Source organism: Lepeophtheirus salmonis, chromosome 8, assembly GCF_016086655.4.
Source record: "Lepeophtheirus salmonis chromosome 8, UVic_Lsal_1.4, whole genome shotgun sequence".
In the NCBI taxonomy this organism is placed as follows: Eukaryota; Metazoa; Arthropoda; class Copepoda; order Siphonostomatoida; family Caligidae; genus Lepeophtheirus; species Lepeophtheirus salmonis.
The window spans coordinates 6,553,437-6,574,505 of record NC_052138.2 but is presented as its reverse complement, the minus strand read 5'-3'; the positions used below and the strand labels follow the sequence as shown (position 1 = coordinate 6,574,505).

The window sequence follows — 21,069 nt, the reverse complement described above, 5'->3', positions numbered from 1 at the left end:
GGTAGAGTTGAGTAGTTTGTAATAAAGAGGCTCTAAGGGAAGGAGGCGTCATGTTTATCAATCAAGAATGTTTTTTCTTATCTCTAACTCTGATTCGTCTAAAATTCTGTATATGCGCTATTTTCATCTCTTCCCCAATTCATTGTTGTCGCTTCTTTTGACTACTATTCATCTAATGCAATTTAAACAAGTCGACGTTTCGGATAGGGTTATGTATTTTTCTTTAGAATAAACCAGAAAAATAAAATATTAATTAAAACTATAAAAAAACTCTAAAAAATTATAAAAATTGTTTTAAAGCAAAAAATACATCACCCTTATCATCTGCGAAGTGTATTTTATTCTCTATTTTTGATCGAGGTTACGTGAATCCTGAACATAATTCATATACACTGTTTTACTTTAAATTTTATTTCAACCATCTTGTCTCCTCTTTCCTTTTGTGTCTCTTTAGTTTGAAATGAAAATACTACCTTTAAAATTAGCAAACAAACAAAAGGTTGTTTTTGTGTTCTTCCTTTTTTTTTGGTTCATTAATAAATATGGCGTCGTGGTGTTAACTTCTCCCTCTGACGTATGTATTATTGTGAATCTTTGGTTTAAATTGTTTTAAAAATGAAAAATAAAACAACATAAATGAATTTAATTATAATTACAATATTTTACCTGCACTAATGGTATTTTTCATGTAGAAGATTCTCCTCTTTATAGCTGGTATTTATTTTCTTCAACCAAAATCTTATAACAGGTATGTCATGTTTACAAGGGTCTTAATTCAGGTGTACCATATCAAGTGTGTTTTTAGCTGGCTCGTTAATTTGTAATTGCTAGTATAAAGAAGGAATTTTCTTTTCCTTAGCATTTGTCTTTATTATTTAATTCATGGGTATTGAACATCCTTTCCTAAATAGATTCAATTATATTCAAAACCTGATTGAATATTCTGGTGTGCTCATAAAGGATAGGGAGTAACTTTGAAGATTTGTAGTGGAGTTATAAGTCTAAGTCCTTATTCAAATCAGAGTAGAATTGTTGATCAACATGGGGGTAATTCTTGCCAATGTCCTTGTCTATTTCCTTCTCCCTCGTCACAGCTGAACTCATGACACCTAAGCCCTTCTCCTTTAAAACATTCTTCAAAATAACAAGGTTACTATGTTGATTTAAGTGATAAAAATCGTTTGTACTTTGGGCATTTAAAAAAAGAAACCAAAAATCAACATGGTAATAATGACAATTTGAAGAATGTTTTGTGGCAGAGCAGCTTAGATGTCATGATGTTTTATAGGGTCAGCTACAAGCAGATGTGAGAGGAAATAAACGTACACAAATATTACTTTGTAGGAACGACATATAGGCTGGAATTACTCGAATGGGGATTCTTATTCCAATAAGGACTCACATTGTTATTCTCCGACTTTCATGACCGCACAAGTTATTTCTCTATGCTTAGATGTTCTCTTCTTAAGAATGAAATAATAATGATAACAACTTTGGATAATAAAAAAAGTCTGATCAGATTGTCAGCTAAAAAAACCGTTCCCGCATTGTAGGACAGATGTATTTTATACATCTCTGGCAATCTCCAAGTTTGTAGCGTTTTCACTTGTGATGACTGATGAGTGATGTCCTCTTTAGTACAAAGAATATTGATCATAAAGGAACTTCATCATTTTAACGAATTTTTTGACAATCAAAGATGTTAATTCTGTGATTATCATTTTTAAACTATTGAATACAACTATTACAAGATAACTTATAACTTATAAGTAACTACTAATGACTATATTTTATACTCAGTGATGCTATTCAGTACTCAGTTCCATTTTTTTGGAGTTTGCAAATGGAAGAGTGAATTTTCTTTTCCTTAGCTGCTATCATTGCTATTTAACTAGTGAGGAACTTCATTTTCTACTACATACAAGATATCATTGATATATATATATACATATATATACGATACCGGATTGAGCATCAGCCTTTGCTCATAAAAAATGGAGAGTAATTGGACGTTTTGTTGTTGTGTTATAATTGTAAGTACATGTTGGACTCTGAGTAGAATTGAGGAAGGACATCGGAATAACTCTAGCAAATGTCTTTGTTTATTTCCTTCTTCCCCTCCCTTCTCGTCACAGCTGCTTGTAGCTGATTTAATGAAACCTAACGACAGCTAAGCTGCTCTCCAAAACATTCATCAAATTGTCAGGGTTACCGTGTGATTTTCACTTTATTTTATTTAACACGCCCAAAATGCTACGGATTAGCATAAACGATTATTCAGTATTTACAAATAATATATATATCAATTAGTAATTTTCATTAACCAAAAGCCAAAATTAAGCTTTTGTATATATCGGCCATCCAAGGAGCATTCAATTATTTTATTATCCTCATCACAACAAGTACTCTAAATACTTCATTCATCTCATTTTTTGTTGTAACCTCTAAAATTGGATTATACAAAATCGCAACTAGTACATGACATATAGGGCGTTTTCACGTGACGTCACAATTTTAATGTCGTCCATTAGTATTTATGGGGCCTAAACAACCAAGGTATATGACAATAAACCCCTTTTTCATTCATATTAAAGACAATAGTAAATTTTTGGATGTCAAAATGGGACCAACAAATATAAAGACTTAAATATCCCCCCAAAAAAAATCCTTCAAATTTAATCCTGACGAAAAAAATTTATAATAAAAAGGCAGGAAATCCATCATATAATTTGGGGTGAGCCGGTTCCTGATTGGTGCGGGCCAAGTGTCAACACTTTTTTATTCATAAAGCCATTTGATGGAGTTTTATCTAGATTTATTGTAAATGCGTCCATTTTATATAGTAAAAATATCAATTTTCAGCACCTAAAATAGCTTCTCCTTTAATTATGATGCTATTTATAACATTTATAAAAACGCTATATTAAATTAATTTGAATTAGCAATCATGAAATCTCAGTACCTCCTGTGTCCCACCTCAAATTAAGATTACCCCTATTAGCGATTTTGCACTTAAACTTTTTTGCGAGTGCTTAAAAATTATTTATTTCTCAATTTTTTTTTGTGAGAATCATGAATTTAGTAAAAACAATGATTTTTTCTTATTTTAGTGCATGATTCTATTTTAATTTTTATTGAATAATTTTTTAGCGCATATCTTCAAAAAAATGAAAATTATGCATTAATTAGCAAGTTAATTAATCACGAAAGAAGTTTAATTTATTATACATTTATTTATGACTTCTTATCTAGCATTTATAAACATCAAAATCATAAAATGTTTCAATTTTAGATTTATGTCAATGTTTCATGTATAACAATTTCTAATTTTTGATAAATAAATTTAAGGAAATTAACAATAACTTAATTTTATAAACAGAATAATAAATATACTGATTCATTTTTTAAAAGAGAAATAAATTACTAGTAAGTTCGGAGTTCCAAAATAGAAATTAAAACATTCTGAATATCCAATAATAAGTATTTAGTGTTTCCAGGAGTCACCAAGGACATTCACAGCGTTTAATGATTCAAAGGATTCATTGGCTCTCTTAATCATAGACTCCTCAGCAGCACGAACCCAAACTCGTGGATCGTAAAACTTTTTGTTTGGCTTGTCAGCGCCTTCTGGATTTCCAACCTGTCCTTGAAGATACTCCTTCTTTTCTTCATAAAACTTTCTGAGACCATCCCAGTAAGCCCATTGAGTATCCGTATCAATATTCATTTTGATCACACCGTTGCTTACTGCTTCAGCAATTTCTTCTCTGGTGGAGCCGGAGCCTCCGTGCATGACAAGGAAGGCGGGTTTATCAAGTGGGGAGTTAATTTGCTCCTTGATGTATTTTTGATGATCAGCCAACAAATGTGGGGAAAGAACAACGTTACCTGCCTTGTATACACCATGTACGTTTCCAAAAGCGGCAGCAATGGAAAACATTGGTCCAATTTCGCTGAGTGTTTTGTACACGTTGTAAACCTTACATATAAAATGACCAATGAATAATGTTAATTAATTAAATAATATAAATAACTCTATACTTGTTCGGGTTTGGTGTAAAGAGACTCCGCTTTCACATTGGTATTGTCAACACCATCCTCTTCGCCCCCAGTGATTCCAATTTCCATTTCTAACCACATTTTCATTTTAGTCATGCGAGTAAAATATTTTGCACAAGTGGAAATATTTTCTTCATCAAACTCCTCCGAGAGATCAAGCATGTGACTGGAGAAAAGAGGTTCACCATTTTGTTTGAAATACTCTTCATCAGCTTCAAGCATTCCATCAAACCATGGGAGGAGTTTTTTAGCACAGTGATCAGAGTGAAGAACTACAGGAACACCATAGTGCTTTGCCATTAAACGAACATGTTGAGCCCCAGCAATTGCACCAAGGACACTAGCCTTTTGACCGTCATTTTTGATGCCTTTGCCGGCCATAAAAGCAGCTCCACCATTGGAAAACTAAAATGAAACACATTTATATACATATAAATTATAGTACATAATATCTCAGTAATTACTTGAACAATCACAGGGGATTTAATGTCCCGTGCTGCTTGCAAAACTGCATTGATGGTTGAAGAAGACGTGCAGTTGAAAGCAGGGAGAGCAACTTTATGGTCTCTGCAGTATTCGAACAACTTAATAAGATTGTCTCCAGTGATGACACCAGGGGGAACAATTCCTTCAAGACCCATTTTTAAGATTTAAGATAATTTGCTTTTAGGAACAAGTGTTGCGAACAGAGCCTGTCGATCTCTTATACTAACTAAATCTAATAGAGAAGAGAAGAATATAAAATTGAGGAGGGGTCACCTTCAAAGAAAGAAAGCTGATTCTGTGTATTACACATTCACTAGTATTTGATGCAATCCTATTGCTCTTCAGCGGCGTAAGAAATTTCACTAGGCACTACTTAAGTTATTACTTATGTTATATCGTACAATATATATTTCGGGTTTTGTCTACTTTGGAAAGTCCTAATAATTTTTCCCTCTTTGTTGCTAATCAAACCTAACTATTTTTCCACTCTGTATTATGAAATACAATATGCAATAAACGATTTATAATTTGTTAGAAAGTGTAGGTACAATAGAAGAGGATCGACAGATACATTGGCTAGCATTATTTGAAATAATGAAATTATATTATATTTTGTAATATAAAATCTATAAAATAACATATTAGTGATTTGCTATTTCATATTTTATATGAGTAAAGGCAACGAACGATAGGCCAGGATATTCCTTAAGTTTCTATATTATTGCATCACTTTTTTTACCACATATATTGTACTTTATTAAATGATCGGATCAAAGTACGTATAATGCCTCATTAATTATTATTAACTTTCTCCATTCAGAATTTAATATCATTTATTATCTCAAGGAAAGTTATTGTTAATAGTCAATTAGTATACATTTGGTGGATATGTAATTAAAATTTGATAAACATATTTAATATTTTACAAAAATGGATGAATGACGATTGATATGATCATTTATCGTCTAGGAAATCTTGGAATACCAGGTAAAAAAATGAAATGTAATATAATATAAATATTAAACTTCCTTTATTCTGCTTAATTCCCCTTCGCAATTATATCCTCTTTGATGTACGTTATGAGCGAGTAACGAGATATTATATTAATGAAATCCTCTGAATAAAGTAATCCCCCGCGTTTTTAAGTAACCAAAAGGGAATAGATAAAGAGTTTGTGAATTGTTATTGTCTAGCTACTAGCTAGGTTCCGTTAAGAATAAAAGACTGCGTTCATTGTTAGCAGCTCATTTTATTCACTTAAAAGTAACAACCTATTTTTTTGACTTTTACCAATAACTTAAGAAAGAATTCATCAATGATCGAGTCTAACTTCATATTGTGTCGCTGAATTTCATAGGGATGTCGTCATGGGTCAGGGTCAAAGTGGTTTAAAACGAGAATCTCGTCGGTTACAAGAATATGATCCAGCTCCACTGGATTTACCTCCATTGCGATTTCACGAAACTCGAGGAGAGAATATCGGACTCTTTTCCGAGGGTTTCATTGCAAAAAGAGTGGAGAGCTTTTGTAAGGGAATTGTGTTTAGTCAAAGACCTGTTCGAATCGGAGAAAGAGTGGTAATAAGACTCTCTGGCCTTAGTAGTCAATGGACGGGTGTTCTTCGCGTTGGATTCACGAATGTGGACCCCTCGACCCTCACTTCCCTCCCTCGATACGCCTGTCCAGATCTCACAACTAAGCCGGGGTTTTGGGCAAAGGCTTTGAGGTAAGGATTTCCCCATAAGTCCATTCATTAATCATTAATTACTTATTCATTTTTCCATTTTAGCAGCCGCTTTGCCACGGATCAAGCTGCCGTTCATTATTTCGTAACTCATAATGGAAATGTTTATATTGGCGCAAGTGGAGACGATTTGGAACACTTTTTCAATGGCGTGGATGCCAAAAAACCTCTTTGGGCCATGATAGATCTCTACGGAAACTGCACTACAATTGAGCTAGTGGATATCCGAAGACAAATACATAATAACCTTAACCCAAGGCCGCTTCAACCTCAACCTACACTTCCGCCACCTATTCCTCCTCCTATTATAGCAGCACCGTTACCACAGCCACCAGTACCACTCACATCATCACATAACGTTCCTCGCACTCAACTTCCTCCTCAAGAAGAACTAAATCTCATTGATCATACAAGAACGTTAGTGTCCCACAAACCTCTTTTGTTTCACAACGTTACCGGAAGAAATGTGCATTTATCTCCTACTCTAAATACTGCATGGCGACATGAAGATGAGTTTGCCCAAGGATATGTGTTTTCTTCCATTCCATTAAGATCATGTTCCATAGTTGTTAAAATTTTAGGGGCGGAGCCCTCATATATTGGATCTCTTGCAGTTGGATTTACTAATGTAAATCCGAGCAACATTGATTCGGGTGCCCTACCTGAAGACTCTAATGACCTATTAGAAAGAAACTCTGAATATTGGGTTGTGTGCAAAGATATCGCAAACTCTCCTTCCGTAGGAGATGAGCTCAAATTTGATATATTAAGAGATGGTGTTGTGACTCTTTCCTTCAATAATGGACCTTCTCATGTCATCATGAAAATAGATACTTCCAAGAAATTATGGGGCTTTTGGGATATATATGGACATACTTCCAAGATTCAAATTCGAGGAACTGTTCCCGAATCTCGGAGTATGGTGGTTCCTAGTGAATTTAACGGTGGATCTTTGGGGGGTCCTCCGCCTTCCTTACAATGTAGTGACTGTACTATTTGCTATGAAAAACCTGCCAATAGCGTTATTTATACGTGTGGACATATCTGTATGTGTTTTGAATGTGCTGTTCAGCAATGGAAGGGTAGGGGAGGTGGATTCTGCCCTATGTGCAGACAGCCAATTATAGATGTTATTAAAACATTTAGATCATAGCAGAGTATTCCTAACGTTACTTTTCCAATTATATATATATATTATATATACATAAAACTGTGATTTTATAAATCAAGAAACTCTATTTTATTTTCCATGGGGTGCATTATTTAGAAGAAACAAAAAACGAAAGAAGCCACTTTATTTTTATACCGTTTACTTAAAAAACTTGAACTTCTATACATGGATAGAAAACAAAGTTTTTATTTTTTTTATATTCTTTTATAATTAATTATGTATAATACTATGCTCATAATAAATTTGATAATTATCTTTATTTGTCTGTATAGCTCATCCATAAATATTGATCATTTTGAGTTTTTTACTACTCGAAATCAACGATTAATTATAATTTATTTCTCTCGACCTTCTCTGGGACACAAGTTTAATATAGAGTGTTTTCATGTAACGTCAGTATTGTTGATGTCCCCTTTTTTCATTCATATTATGGGAAATGGTAAACCACCGCATTGTATTTGGATGTCAAAATGTACCAACAAGAAAAAGGTCTGAAAAACCTTAGTCCAGTGGTTCCCAACTTTTCAAATATAGTGACCCATTTTAGAACAAGCATTCAGAAAACGACAGCGATTCTTAAAATATCTTATACATACAGTCATTTTTTTGTTCAAGAAACTGTCATATATTGCGATTATGAATAATTATAGATTATTTATTCGTGAAGCAACTATACATTCTGTAAGTTCTTCATCGGAGAATAAAATTATCCACTCACCATGATGTTTCAGGTCTTTAATAAGACTTCTATAACGCTTCATACGGAATTGTTGATGCCTTTGAGTCAAAAATGGCATCTAAAGCAAATCTCTTTGACTTCCTACGAGAAACCTTGACCAACATTGACATGGTATTCTAGCTTTTCTTACAAAAAAATCTAGCCACTAAGTGAAAAAAACAACAACTTAATATGCTATCAAATTTGCTAATCTAGTCCAAAGTAGACTGATTTGGCAATACTGATGGAAGCGGTGGCACGAATAAAATAAAACAGAAACCAAACATGCTCAATACAGACGTTGTGTTGAGTGACTTAGATAACTGTTACATTTAGTTTCATATTATGAATTTATATAACTGTCTTAATATGTTTTTCACTCTGTTATATATAATATACACATTTGGCTCAAAATCAATGAACGACCCCTTGGCATTGGTGTCGCGACCCCATTTGGGGTCGAGACCCACAGGTTGAGAATCATTACTCTAATGACTAGCTTTATTATATATCCGACCCTAATAGTTATTAAAAATATGTTATTAAATCATTATACATTTTTATTTGCATAGTGTAGCAAATAAATTAAGAATGATCATATATATTTCGCCAATAATCCCTATTTGATCAAAAACATAATAATTGTAATAATCTTAAATTTTTTATATGGATTTTGGATACCGTAACTTTGATTTAATTCAAATATAGTTATTCAACATTTGCATTATTCATTACGTAGAGACGAGACGAGGAAATAATATTATATTGATATTGCTAAAAGCCATTGCAAATTTCTCAATTTCTTTTGTTCACTAATTGAGTGAAAGACATTTCCTTTTCTACAAATCGGCTCCAGTTAAACATTTAAAACTTGTACATAATTATTTTGATCGTTTATGTTAATCTTGGAACATAAATATAATATGTCCTAGGTTAATCCCATAATTATAGCTAGAGGAAGGAAATATAGACTAGCTGTGACAAGGCATGCAATTAAAAGACTGCTCTATTGCCTTCAGCTAGTAACTTTTGTATACACAGAGGATCGTCTTTTCCCAAAACGACCATAAATTTAATAGATTGATTTTTTCCGTCCGGATTTTAACTTTAATCATTATATCAAAGGCCTTTGATCAACGTGACAATATACTCATCTTGCCTTGTATATTATTAATTTATTGTTCCTAATAATATCTAAAAGTATACCGAACACACCAACTGTATTAAACTTCTCAGGATCAGAGTATTTATTATCTATCTTCCTAATTAAGCCAAACAGCCAATTGTCAAAATCCTTGTCGCCTCTCTATATTGTTCTTTCTCTAGCTATGGTTAATCCAGGATTAATAATCCTCTTGTTTTGCAAATTATGACGAGGAATCTGGACAGGTTGTCACTTTTGACTGTTTTTGATTTGACGGAACTTAGAAATACTGTGTTTTCATTAGACCGTTTAAGAATATATATTAAAATGGGAATACAATAGATTGAAAAATGTCTATGCTAAATTTTAGAGGAAAACAAAAACATTATTATAGAAAAATAAGTATTGAGAATGAAATAACTCAAGAAAGTTTCCCCTAAAGAACTTTCTTGGGTAGTGAGTTTAACTTATTGTCTGACAATTAAATAGCTCAAAGACTAATAAAGAAATGGACTGAACACATAATTGAATCAACCGTTCATTGCAGGCCGACTTTAAACTACCTCGTTCATTTAATATATTATATTAATTAATATTTGAGTAGTTTATGCAATATACCTTATAACGATAATTATATAATCTCTTTATTTAAGATATTTTTTTCCCTCAAGATGTGCCTAACAACCCAAGAAGCTAAATTGAAGATCCACTTTATTGACCAAATTAAAAATAGTTGGCTTTAATACAAGATCGGTCGCCTAAGCCTCTATTTTATCATTACCAAAAATTAGTGTTGGCGAACATTTATGAAAATGAGTCGATTATATCGAAGCATAAATTTTATAAAATGTTTAAACCGATATGAAAGGATCTTTAAATCCAATTGAATCATTAGAATTGTGTACTTTGTTTATCCCGGTATATAAAGGAATTACTGCTACAACATTGAAACGGATTCAATCAGGAGTTTGGAAAATCATTTATTCCCAAAGCACTGCAATGTATTGTTTCCAAACAAATCTATTTAATGCAATTGTTTCTCTTTTTAACGTGAGAATTATGTTTTATTAAATTAATAATTCCACTCAATCCATGAAAACTTAATAGCATTTTTCAATTTTGTATTTTATCCACTTTTTGAGAAAAATGTTTTTTTTCATAATTGTAATTCCGAGCAAATATGAACATCCTATTTAAAATTATACAATAATAATAATTTTTCCTCAAGATTGCTTAATTATGATTCAATATATTTCATAAATTTGACCTAATCACCACATTCAACGATTGTGAAACTAACTTCTTTGTCCATTTGTTCAGTTGTTTCTTCCAATCCTGGTTTTGTAGGCAAAGGATTATTACTATTTAATTGCTTGAGATAGCGTTCACACGGAAGAGAGAGAAGGTCTTCTTGAAGGAATTTACGATACAATTTAGGAGAAGTTTCCTTCCAATTTGAGGCTATTGATATCAAGGACGAGGAATAGCGTCGGCTTTGCTTATAGGGTATGACACATAATGAAAGTTGTTCATTCAGAAAAGACAAGGATTTTTTTTCCTTCTCCTTAAAGTCTGGAATCACACTTTCAATAATTTTACAAGCCTTTCCCAAGACTTTAGACTTATCTTCTACATCACAATCTGGGCTCTTCAAAAAAGCAACCAAATTGATCACTTCAAACAGATGTTCGAAAGTATTCGTTTTTAAAATATGGCCGAATCTATTTTTCTTCAATTTGAAGCCATTGACGCTAAAAGGAAATTAAAAAGAAGTTATTCATCAATTATAATAGTCAAATCTGTGTATAATTGATACCATGCAGTAAAAGAAAGATCTTCATTTATCTCAAGACTAAAAGAAAGCTCTTGAGTGCCGAATTTAGACATTCCGATTGTGATGAGATAGAGTTTCCCTTCTTGTTTAATCATGGATACTTGACTAGGTAGTGTGGCCTTACCAAGCTTTTTTTCAAGATCATCTAAACTTTGAATATTATTTTTTTGATAAAACTCCTTGGCCTGAGTATTCAATCGCTCTAGTTGTCTCTGATGTCTGGCTGAAGAAGTTGCTCTTTCAGATCTCGATGGGGTCAACGTTTTTGTTTCTTTGGGAAGATTTGGAAATTTTGATGGAACGGAGCCCTGCTTGAGTTTATTTGAGCATTTAATATTCTTTGAGTTTAATTCTTTTGGATTTTGATAAAGATACTGTTGCTCAAAGTCTTGTACGTCGAAATGCTTGCTGCAGAGAACTGAATGTGATGATGGGGTATAATTTTTTCGAGAAAGATTCCGGATCCACTTTTCTCTAAGGATTTGATCTTTTGGAAATCTGTGGAATGAGATGTCTTCTTTAACCTCAGAATGTGTTTCGTTCTTTTTTAGGTTGTAACCACTCCTGCATCCGATGACTACACACTTGTTAACCATGCCTATGATTCTCTACCGATGTCTTATCACCTAAATCGAGTTGAAGAACTAAAATGAATGAATGAATCAAGAATTAGTAAACCAAAGAGGTAAAATATCAATGAAGTTGTGCAAATAATATTAATATAAAATAACAATTCGAAGAATTGAATTTCAGCCTGAAATCAACAGCTGACTCAATTATGTTTCTAGTCCAAATATTTGAAGTAGCAGATGTCCTTGACCGAATGGCTAAATAATATTTTATTCTTAGTTACTCAACTCTGTTATTAAACTCAACTTATGACGTCACATCTGAATTATGCAATGACGTATTAAGCTTTTCATCGAGAGTTACAATATGCTTGCAATGTATATTTGGCTAAATATATATTTTATTAGGCTTCATTTGATGGAATCAAATTAATTTGTATGCTACTACATAAAGGTGCTAAATATCTGGGCTATTCCACAGTATATATTAGTAGTAGGAATGATTAATGATAGGCAGTCCAATATTGAATAATAGTTTGAGAGAATCCAGATAATGGCTATATAAATATTGGTAAATGATTTTTAATTTAATTCCCTTTTTGGAGGAAAATTATAGCGAGCAAAAGCTATCTAAAGGAGCCAAGAAGATTAATATAAATCCCCAGCTTGTAATTTGTAAACATATGGTGGAATAGCGTTATAGGGGATACATTAGATATTACAAAATAGGTAGCTCAGTTGGGGGCTATATAAACGTTATAGGTGGGAGCATAGAGATGTCGCGCTTTTTTTGACATCATCTCTGTGTTACATGACGTCATCAAAATATTTGAGGAACGTGAAGTGAGTTTAAAGAGTAGTGCGCGAGTCGTTTCTTGAGTGTTTATTTTGGATCATTTCCGCGGTTTTTCGTGAAAACGACGTGAAAAGAAGGCCTTGAGTATCCAAGTATCCTCTGGTAGTATTGAGTCATTCTAGAGGGATCAAAGATGTCTTTTTTGCCGTCTTTGGGATCCTCGTCTGAATGCCTTCCCTTTCCCGTGAGTGTGGGTGGACATCTGGCCTCTGGTTCCTCAGAAGATGCTTTACTCCTTACAAGAGGATGTCTCGCTAATGCTCAATTCGCATTTCTCTATCGAGGTGATTATATGGGCCTTTGCCCCTTCCAATAGGCAGAATGACCTTTGCCAATCTCACTAGGCAAGACCCATTGCGCATTGGTGGATGGGTCTTGCCTATTGGTTGCAAAAGTTGAAGCTGCTCATTTGAACCATTGATTGCATTTATCTTACTCATTGAATTATGAATTATTCTGCAGGACCTTGTTTAGAAGTTGTGGACATGCATAACAATGAAAGACTCTCCTCCCAAACCTTCACAGACGAAATCACATGTGCTGATTCCCTTGGCTCCAACCAAATTGTCATTGGGCTCAACTCTGGAGTCGTTTCTGTTATAGATATAAATATTTCCAAAATCATAAAATCAATTGAATTTCCTCAACGCGTATCCTCATTAGCAGTGATTCATGATTCAGCCTCTCGTTCCTTGGCTGAGGAATTAATGTTTTTTAAAGGGATTCTTGCTGTAGGAACGCAGTCTGGGGATCTCTACCTTTTGGATCTGGCTCTTGATAAAGAAAACGAAGATGTGAAGCCTGTAAGTCCTCTCTACATTTCACCTGGAGTAACGACACGATTGGCGGATTTACGCCAAGAAAGCCAAAATCACTTATGCATCTTTCTAAATGATCACGCGAAAGAAAACAAAGGACTTGTTATTAGTGCAATCTCCCATGTACCCCAGCTAGGTTCTATCGTTGTAGGCTATAACTCAGGATCATGGAAACTCTGGAATCTTAATCGCTTAAACACCGAATTTACTTTTCCTCTAAACATGCAATTACTCCCTTGTGTGGGTTTCGCCTTTCAAGAGCCTGAAAATGACCCACGTAATTATTGTTACCTTTGGGTTATGCGAAGTCAAAATGACATTGACACGGAAGATGACAAGAAAGCTCTCAGTACTTTTGCTACTGTGGATCTGTATGCCCTGTGCTATGAAAGTAAAGATGAGGTTGATCAATATGGTGTTCTTTATTCTGGTCTGACATCTTGTTCAAAAAAATTTAGTTTTAAATTAACTGGGGATCCAGAGGCCAACGGCAGAGTAATTTATTATTAATTTTAAATTAATGAATTGATTGTATAGTACTTTTATTGTTTTAGCCGAAGGGAAGTTTGGGCTTAACTACGAGAACTCTAGGAATGATGTTGCCTGAAAGACAAAACCAGTTGGATATCAGTGGCACAGAATTTGACTCGATCTATACGCAAGGACTATGTATGTTTGTGTGGGAAGTACGCTACCATCACGATCCTAAAAGTCGCTTCTTTATGGGAGTTTTTGATCTGAACATGTGGTATCAGGTAAAATACTCTTTATGGACAACGCGGTCGGGAGAGATTATTCAATGTAGTGTTGTGTCAATCTTTAAATTTATTCGGTCCAATACAGTTTTAGGACCAGTCCTATCAGTCCTTCGGACCAGTCTTATCAGTTCTAGAACTATAGTAATAAGCAAAAATTCCTTAATTGGTAAGGGGAGCTACAGCCCCCTCCAGCCCACCCCCCGGCGGATGTCCCTAGTAACGGTCTAGCGGGACCAAACTTTATAAATTTTAGGACTGATATGCAGTACTGAACTTGACCGGACTGAGACTAAACTGGATGGGACTGCAGTTTTCAGTCCTAAATAAGGATTGAGACAACACTAACTCGATGTCTGTAGGTTCTCTCCGCCCCGGTCGTTCCTAGAGAAGGAAATATACTTAATGTATATGGACTTCGAATACAATTCCTAGACTAGATGGAGGGATTGTAATACAATAATCTTTTATTATTCAGTATACTTTATCAGTACAACTCCATCTGTCCAGTTTGAGGAACATTCAAAAATACCAAATTTATAATTAATGAATGAATTTAGATCAATTAGTTTATAATAATTTATTTTATAGGATCAAATGCCTATCCAGTATATGGACGAAGACATGTGTTCATTTTTAAGCTGTTGTAACATGGAAGATACTCTTTTATCGTGCAATGATGCAAACATTCTGGATATATATGTGGATCTTGCCTCGGTATCAAGATGTAAATCTTTTATCAATTCAGAAAAAAATTCGTATCCATCGTCATTAGCATTTGAATTAATTGCCATATTGGATAAGGGTATTGTTCAAACTTCCCATTTGGGTATTCAGAAAAAAGTAAGTTATGATTATTATTCATTGTTTTGATTAATTATTTTATTATATTCATAAGGTGCTTCTTGAGCTTCAAACAGAGGGGCAAACGAGCTTAATTGAGCCAAGTTATCTCTATAAACTCTGTTGTATAGCAGGACTAATTAATGAAATGAATTTAAAGGACAAAATAGATCAGAGAGCGGCTCTTTTAACTGTTGCACTGGAGCATAATCTTGTTAATTTGTTAACTGGTTGTGTAAGTCATTGGAACGATGGGAAATACAATGAGGAAGGCTGTTCTATGAAAGCACTCTTGGATTGGGCATGGGAAAGATTGTTTTCAATTAAACAAATGATTGATAAGGTTGTTATTTTTAACATAAATTAATTAAATAATATGTAACTATATTTTCCCGTAGGTCACCGCTCCACTCTTTGATTTATCAAGTCTACATTTTAGTGAAAACTACCAAAAAACTTTACTTCAAAATTCTCAACAATTGTATCATTTGTGTGCCGTGATTCAAGAGCTTAAAAATCAATCCGTTGTCGTGAGTCAAGTTGGATTAGAGGAGTTACAAATCAAACTGAATGTTGTTAGACTTGTTAACCTATATGTGCGAGTCGTTATATGGTTTTTTTCTGCTGGCCTACTTCCCGAATTACCTGAGCCAGATGTTGGAAGTATACCTCTACTAGTAAGATGGATAATTAATTATAAATATTTATATTGCAACATTATTAATGATATTATTATTTTTGCTATTAGGGTCGAGATAGTCCTATTCCTTATGTTGAACTCTCATCTATTTATAAGAATAAAAGACGTCATATGAAAATCCTCCATGAAAATTGGGATTATTCTGATATTCCTTTATTGCTGATTGATGGACTTTGTGAGCAATTTGGATCCAAATTGTCAAGTAATTTCAAGAGAGATGGGGGGGATGGATGTTATCCACCTCCAACGCTGAGTTCAATTCTTTCTTCATATTTAATTGATGATCATAGATACGCCGACATAAATGATGTGAACAAGCATCGCATTATTCATTATTTATTTTTGGATATTGCTGACAAAAGGTGTAATGAAGAAATGTGGAATGAAATGATTGATCGTCTCATACAGTTTCCATCAGCTTTTTCAGTACCTCCATCCATAATAAAACTTACTCAGGCATTTTGGTTGTTGGATCAAGGGGATTTTGAAGAAGCAATGGGTATGCTGCTTGATCCACTTATTTTGGACAAAGACATAAACTGTTGGGAGCATCGTACTATTATAGTTGCCTTACTTGTTCAGAATCAACCAAAATCCGCACTGAAATATTCACGAACACGAAATCCACCCATAAAAGATTCTTTTGATATTAAACTGCACGTGTCTGTTCTACTCTCTACTGGGAATATTCATGAAGCTTTCCAATTTCAACGAAACAGAAGGAATACTTGTAAAGATTTACTCAACTACTTTTTTATTCAGGCTGAAAAACTTGGTAAACTAAATCTATTATTTGAATTAACTCTCACCAGTTTCGAAGAATCTGAATTTATACATTTCCTTCAAAATTCCGAATCTTCTTCAGAAGTTTTGTTAATGTATTATCTTCAACGCTATAGATTTCAAGAAGCAATGTCTTATCATCTACTACTCAAGCAAAAAAAATTGAGTTCTCCTACTCATCAAGCCATTATGGATCGCTATTCTGATTTGCTACCTAATTTATTAGTAGACTCTAAAGGTTATGATAACATGAAAGTTACATGTTCGTTTAAACTACCCATTCCTCTGTCAAGAGAGGTTAAGATGACAAATTTTAATCCTGTATTTCATACAAGCATTATCGAGAAAAAGTTGGAAGATAGCTTTAATCAAAGCTCTTTATCGTCCAATGTATTTACTCCCTTTAGATCCAGAGAGCAGAGGAAACATTTGATTGAAAAACGCAAATTTGTTGAAGTTCAAAGAACGAATTCTAATGAAGACGATCTGATCATTCAGTCTCCTGCATCTAAAAAGTCAAGATTCATTGAAACAAAGTTCTTTCATGAGGATAAATCACCTCTAAAAAAACCTGTCTCAACCCTTCTTACTGAAGAAGTGTCTTCAATTTTAACCACTCCTAAGACAATTCGCAAGAATTTAATTTCTTCGCGTTGTAAAAATGATATGAGAGAAAAGTATGAAACTCCTCCTCCCGCAATATCAGACCCGCCTAAAAAATTAACTCCATCAATACTTAAGAATACTAGTTATGATTCGGAATCCACACCCTCTCGGGAAGTACATTTTAAAAATCAAGACGAAATTACATCTAAATCCTTGCGATTTACAGTACCTAGAAAACTTCCTCCAGCGGAATTGAAGCCTGTAACTACATTCGAAAGTACAAGTGATGATGACGATGTAAATGAAACGGCATCCAAGTCCGAATCTTTCTTCTCTACTTCTCCATCTCTAAAAGATGCTGTTGAATCTAAAATATTGCATTCTCCCCACCGCAGTAGAGAAGGAGATTCGTCGTTCAAACAGAGACAGGAATCAAACGTTTTCAAACAGCAATTCCAGAAAAAGTATGATGGCAATGTCTCATCTTTCTTGGGTAAATCGCCGTCGTTGTCTTACTCAAATATAAATACTTCAAATCCCAATATTGAAGATAGCCGAATGGCTACGCCTCGTAAGCCTATTTCCGATTACTTAGAAGATGGGAATGATTCTATTTTTCGTAGTTCTGTAGAAACGCCAGAGCTTTCACGATCTATTTTTAATCAAATCAAATCCCAGGTGCGAAAAGAGGAAGAGCAACAAGAAGAAGAAGAGGCAGATTCAAAAAGTAGTGAGGAAATCATGAGTGAAGGTTCCGAGGGTGAGGATATACAATTACTCGAGCCTGAAAAGAAGTCAATTTCTAAGATGCAAGAGGAGGATAGTGAATCAAATGATAGTAATGATATTAACCAAATAATTAAGGGTAGAGCCGTTGCGGATTTTGATAAAACGATGCATGATAATTTTAGAAGAACAAGGTCTGATACATTATTCAAGTCACTTGTTGCACCTAATGTTGCAAATAATAAGTATGTAGTAGATGAAGAATCAGATATTGCAGTTACACGCTTAATTGAAGAGAGAGCTACGGAAGACTTTAATAGTAGAAAATTTACTTCTTCTTCTTCTAAATATATTGAGGAAATAAAGAGAAGTAATCATGGAAGGATGTCTTCCTTTTCAATGTCGAGTAATAGATTGAGCAAAGACATAAAGACGACTTTTAATTCTAGTTTAGAAAGGGACAAGGCAGGAAAATTGAATACTGCTAATCCTTCAGTTAGTGGTTCATCATTACAGCCTACCCAAGAAGGAGATAGTTTTATCAAAGAGCAAGCTGCAGTTGATTTCTTAAATTATGGTCATACACAATCGGATAAACCCCCCTTTGTGTCTGCCGAAAGTGAAAAATGTGATAATAAGGAAGACATTTCACCAGAAAAGATTAAGGCCAAAGCGCTTAAAAGTGCGGAAGAATGGATTAAAAATTCATCTTATGCTAAGACCTCTAATAAAAAGATACTTGAAACTAATGATGTAGATGACGTCGATGAATTGGTACAGGAAAATGAACCTGCAAAGGATATTGATGTAATTGATGAAACGGATGAATTGATTAAGAAAAAAGAATTTGAAAAGGATTGTGATGTGATACTTGAAACGGGGGAGGATGAAGATGAGATGGAGGGATTGATTAAGGAAAGAGCTGCAAAGGATTTTGATATGTATAAAGTTACAAGGAAAGAGCGAGAATCCCTCACAATCGAACCATCGTCTGTGCCTGTTCTTAAGAAGCTGAACGTTCCATTTCAGTTTAACATTGATAGCGAAGACAGCGATTCCGACTTATTAGATGACGATGAAGACGAAAGTCCTATTTCGGAAAGAGAAAAGGATGATTATACTTCTGAAGAAGAAGAAAAAATATCGCCAGTTTCCGAATTGGAAACGAGCCCTAAAGTACAAAAGTTTGTGTTTTCTCCTCCAGAATCTTTTGTTCAGCGTGGTGAAAACGAGGAAATTAGCTTTAACTTTTCAAGAGGGAAGGACATATCAAGTTCTTCTTTTGGGGCGAGTCATGAAGAATCAAGTGTTAATGAATTTGAAAAAGTTCAATTTTCTTTTTCGAATAATTTAACTGCCGTAGAAGAAGAAGAAGAACATGATGAAAAAGAAATTGTAGGCTATATTGTTGAAAAATGTGATGTTTCGGAGAAGAAGATATCTTTTTCTTCAAAGTGTATAAGTAGTGATGAAAGTTCACCAACAAAGCATAAATCGACTCATCAACATTCACCTGATGGCAAAACTATTGATAGAGCAACAAACTCTATTTTAAATCCATCAAGTCCGTCTGATAATACTAGTCTGCAAAAAGAGTCTGAAGAATCTATTCATAAGACCACAAGTGTTCGTAGAAGTAAGAGAATTTCACAGTTAGGAGATAAAACTATTAAGAATGATGGACCAATAGAGGTCAAGGATAAATCAACAACATCCTCATTATTCAAAAAGTCTAATAATAAACCATTGCCCATGCCCCTAAGATCTGATATAGCAGAGCAACATGATTTACAAAAAGAGTCATCCTCGCCGGATCGTGTCGGTGATATATTATCCGATGATGATGAGACGTCTCAGAAAAATATATCTGAAATTGAAAGTCCTAGAGAGAACATCACTGAGTTGGTGTCAACACCTAAGACAAAAGTAGAAGGGAAAAAGGACACTATAAAAACTACATCGAAAAAGAAGGACTCTGCTCCTGATAAATCCGTTTTACACATTTCAATGAACGAAGAGAATACAAATTTGACTCCCAGGAGGAGCAAACGTCTGTCACATTCATCTGTAATCCCCATTGAATCTTCATCATCTCGACAGAGAAGATCAACTCGTAGTGAAGACCGAGAAATATTAAAAATGAGCAAATCTGTCATTGCCAAAGATGATGAAATCCTTATATCGAATAGCGAAAAAGATATTAAAAACCAAAGTCTCCATGAGAAGAAAAGCCTTCTTACTAACGAGTCTAATATTCCTGAAATGGAGGAAGATCTTTTATCTAATACTGTGCCAGAAGTTTTGGATAAAATAGAGGAAGAGGAAGAACAAGGAGAGGCAGAAAGTTTGCATACTGCTACTCCAAAAAGATCCCTACGCTCTTCAACAATGCATAAAACGTCTATTCCTAGTGCCCAAAAAACTGCTTCAAAGAAAGTTGAAAGTGAAGAAGATACAACTACTACAGTTGTCTCAAGTCCTCTTAGAAAAAGCAAAAGACTCTCTACCAAATCCCAATCCCACGAAGACTCTAGTAATAAAAAAGTCCTTAAATCTGAGTCAAAAAAGAGTCTCGAGGAAAGTGCAACGGCAGCGGATACAATGTATGTAGACGAAGGACCTTTTGATGTGTCCGTTTTTGTTGAAGACAACAAAAACTTATCACCGCCCAAATCAACTAGACGTAAAAAATATGCAGCGAAGAAAAAAGTTATGTCAAAAAAGATATTTTTTTAATATTATAGTAATTAATTTTAAATGACAATTTGAAATATATTCATACATATTTATTTTGTGAAAAAAAAACCAACAAGTGAATTAATTATTAACAAAAATATCCTTTTAATGTCTTGTATATTTTATATTTTTTTTATGATTGTATTTCATTATTTTCTGAGTTACTAAAAAGTTTAAGAATTAACTATGGAGGTTTCAAAAAGAAAAAAAAATTACGTCCAGTGGTGTATAAAATATGCCTTGGCATACGAGAGTAATTTTTTTTAGTTGCCACCTGAACAGGATTTTTAATATTTTTCAAAGCTTTTATCTTTATTATTTAATTCTTGAAAGGGAATATTCAAGTATAAAGTAATAACTAGTCCGTGTGCTCATGAAAGACGGAGAGTAACAATGAGTATTTGCTCCGCAGTTATAAATGTAAGTCCTTGTTGCACGTGGAACAGAATTGAGAATCGACATCGGAGTATATCTCCTTGTTATATAAAGAATAATATTTATTTCCGCCAACAAAGTTGAAC

The 21,069-nt window shown here is 33.9% G+C and overlaps 4 protein-coding genes and 1 long non-coding RNA gene across 6 annotated transcripts; 2 read left to right on the top strand and 3 right to left on the bottom strand.

Annotated features, from left to right (window-relative positions):
• Positions 1-315: 315 nt before the first annotated feature.
• LOC121123749 (uncharacterized) lies at positions 316-1,294 on the bottom strand. The gene is made up of 2 exons (XR_005866091.2): positions 667-1,294; positions 316-592 (listed from the first exon to the last, which is right to left on the bottom strand). It is a non-coding gene; the product is annotated as an uncharacterized lncRNA (long non-coding RNA).
• Positions 1,295-3,213: 1,919 nt separating this feature from the next.
• LOC121122444 (uncharacterized) lies at positions 3,214-5,022 on the bottom strand. The gene is made up of 3 exons (XM_040717431.2): positions 4,524-5,022; positions 4,042-4,464; positions 3,214-3,979 (listed from the first exon to the last, which is right to left on the bottom strand). Exons 1-3 carry the CDS (start codon positions 4,698-4,700, stop codon positions 3,485-3,487), a joined length of 1,095 nt encoding a protein of 364 aa, XP_040573365.1. The 5' UTR covers positions 4,701-5,022; the 3' UTR covers positions 3,214-3,484.
• neur (E3 ubiquitin-protein ligase neur) lies at positions 4,950-7,719 on the top strand. Of its 2 annotated transcripts, none has more exons than XM_040717429.2 (2): positions 4,950-6,271; positions 6,338-7,719. In XM_040717429.2, exons 1-2 carry the CDS (start codon positions 5,913-5,915, stop codon positions 7,440-7,442), a joined length of 1,464 nt encoding a protein of 487 aa, XP_040573363.1. In that variant the 5' UTR covers positions 4,950-5,912; the 3' UTR covers positions 7,443-7,719. The 2 variants fall into 2 exon arrangements, with proteins under 2 accessions (XP_040573363.1, XP_040573362.1); XM_040717428.2 differs by having other exon boundaries at positions 5,764-6,271; positions 6,335-7,719.
• Positions 7,720-10,422: 2,703 nt separating this feature from the next.
• On the bottom strand, positions 10,423-11,981 carry LOC121123336 (uncharacterized). Its single transcript, XM_040718453.2, has 2 exons — positions 11,139-11,981; positions 10,423-11,073 (listed from the first exon to the last, which is right to left on the bottom strand). Exons 1-2 carry the CDS (start codon positions 11,750-11,752, stop codon positions 10,590-10,592), a joined length of 1,098 nt encoding a protein of 365 aa, XP_040574387.1. The 5' UTR covers positions 11,753-11,981; the 3' UTR covers positions 10,423-10,589.
• Positions 11,982-12,408: 427 nt separating this feature from the next.
• Positions 12,409-20,839, top strand: Elys (AT hook containing transcription factor 1 homolog). The gene is made up of 7 exons (XM_040717324.2): positions 12,409-12,865; positions 13,044-13,894; positions 13,954-14,154; positions 14,746-14,997; positions 15,053-15,340; positions 15,396-15,674; positions 15,746-20,839. The coding sequence occupies exons 1-7, from the start codon at positions 12,715-12,717 to the stop codon at positions 20,546-20,548; spliced, it is 6,825 nt and encodes a 2,274-aa protein (XP_040573258.1). The 5' UTR covers positions 12,409-12,714; the 3' UTR covers positions 20,549-20,839.
• Positions 20,840-21,069: the final 230 nt, after the last annotated feature.

What these genes read in the sequence shown, in the direction of transcription:
- LOC121122444 (XM_040717431.2), bottom strand. Translation starts at nt 4,700, where the DNA reads ATGGGTCTTGAAGGAATTGTTCCCCCTGGTGTCATCACTGGAGACAAT. An exon ending in AATCCCCTGTGATTGTTCAA is followed by an intron (nt 4,465 to 4,523) that starts GTAATTACTGAG and finishes GTTTCATTTTAG; the next exon opens with TTTTCCAATGGTGGAGCTGC. An exon ending in TTTACACCAAACCCGAACAA is followed by an intron (nt 3,980 to 4,041) that starts GTATAGAGTTAT and finishes TTTATATGTAAG; the next exon opens with GTTTACAACGTGTACAAAAC.
- LOC121123336 (XM_040718453.2), bottom strand. Translation starts at nt 11,752, where the DNA reads ATGGTTAACAAGTGTGTAGTCATCGGATGCAGGAGTGGTTACAACCTA. An exon ending in GATCTTTCTTTTACTGCATG is followed by an intron (nt 11,074 to 11,138) that starts GTATCAATTATA and finishes ATTTCCTTTTAG; the next exon opens with CGTCAATGGCTTCAAATTGA.
- neur (XM_040717428.2), top strand. Translation starts at nt 5,913, where the DNA reads ATGGGTCAGGGTCAAAGTGGTTTAAAACGAGAATCTCGTCGGTTACAA. An exon ending in TTTTGGGCAAAGGCTTTGAG is followed by an intron (nt 6,272 to 6,334) that starts GTAAGGATTTCC and finishes TTTCCATTTTAG; the next exon opens with CAGCCGCTTTGCCACGGATC.
- Elys (XM_040717324.2), top strand. Translation starts at nt 12,715, where the DNA reads ATGTCTTTTTTGCCGTCTTTGGGATCCTCGTCTGAATGCCTTCCCTTT. An exon ending in ATTCGCATTTCTCTATCGAG is followed by an intron (nt 12,866 to 13,043) that starts GTGATTATATGG and finishes ATTATTCTGCAG; the next exon opens with GACCTTGTTTAGAAGTTGTG. An exon ending in ATTTGGGTATTCAGAAAAAA is followed by an intron (nt 14,998 to 15,052) that starts GTAAGTTATGAT and finishes TATATTCATAAG; the next exon opens with GTGCTTCTTGAGCTTCAAAC.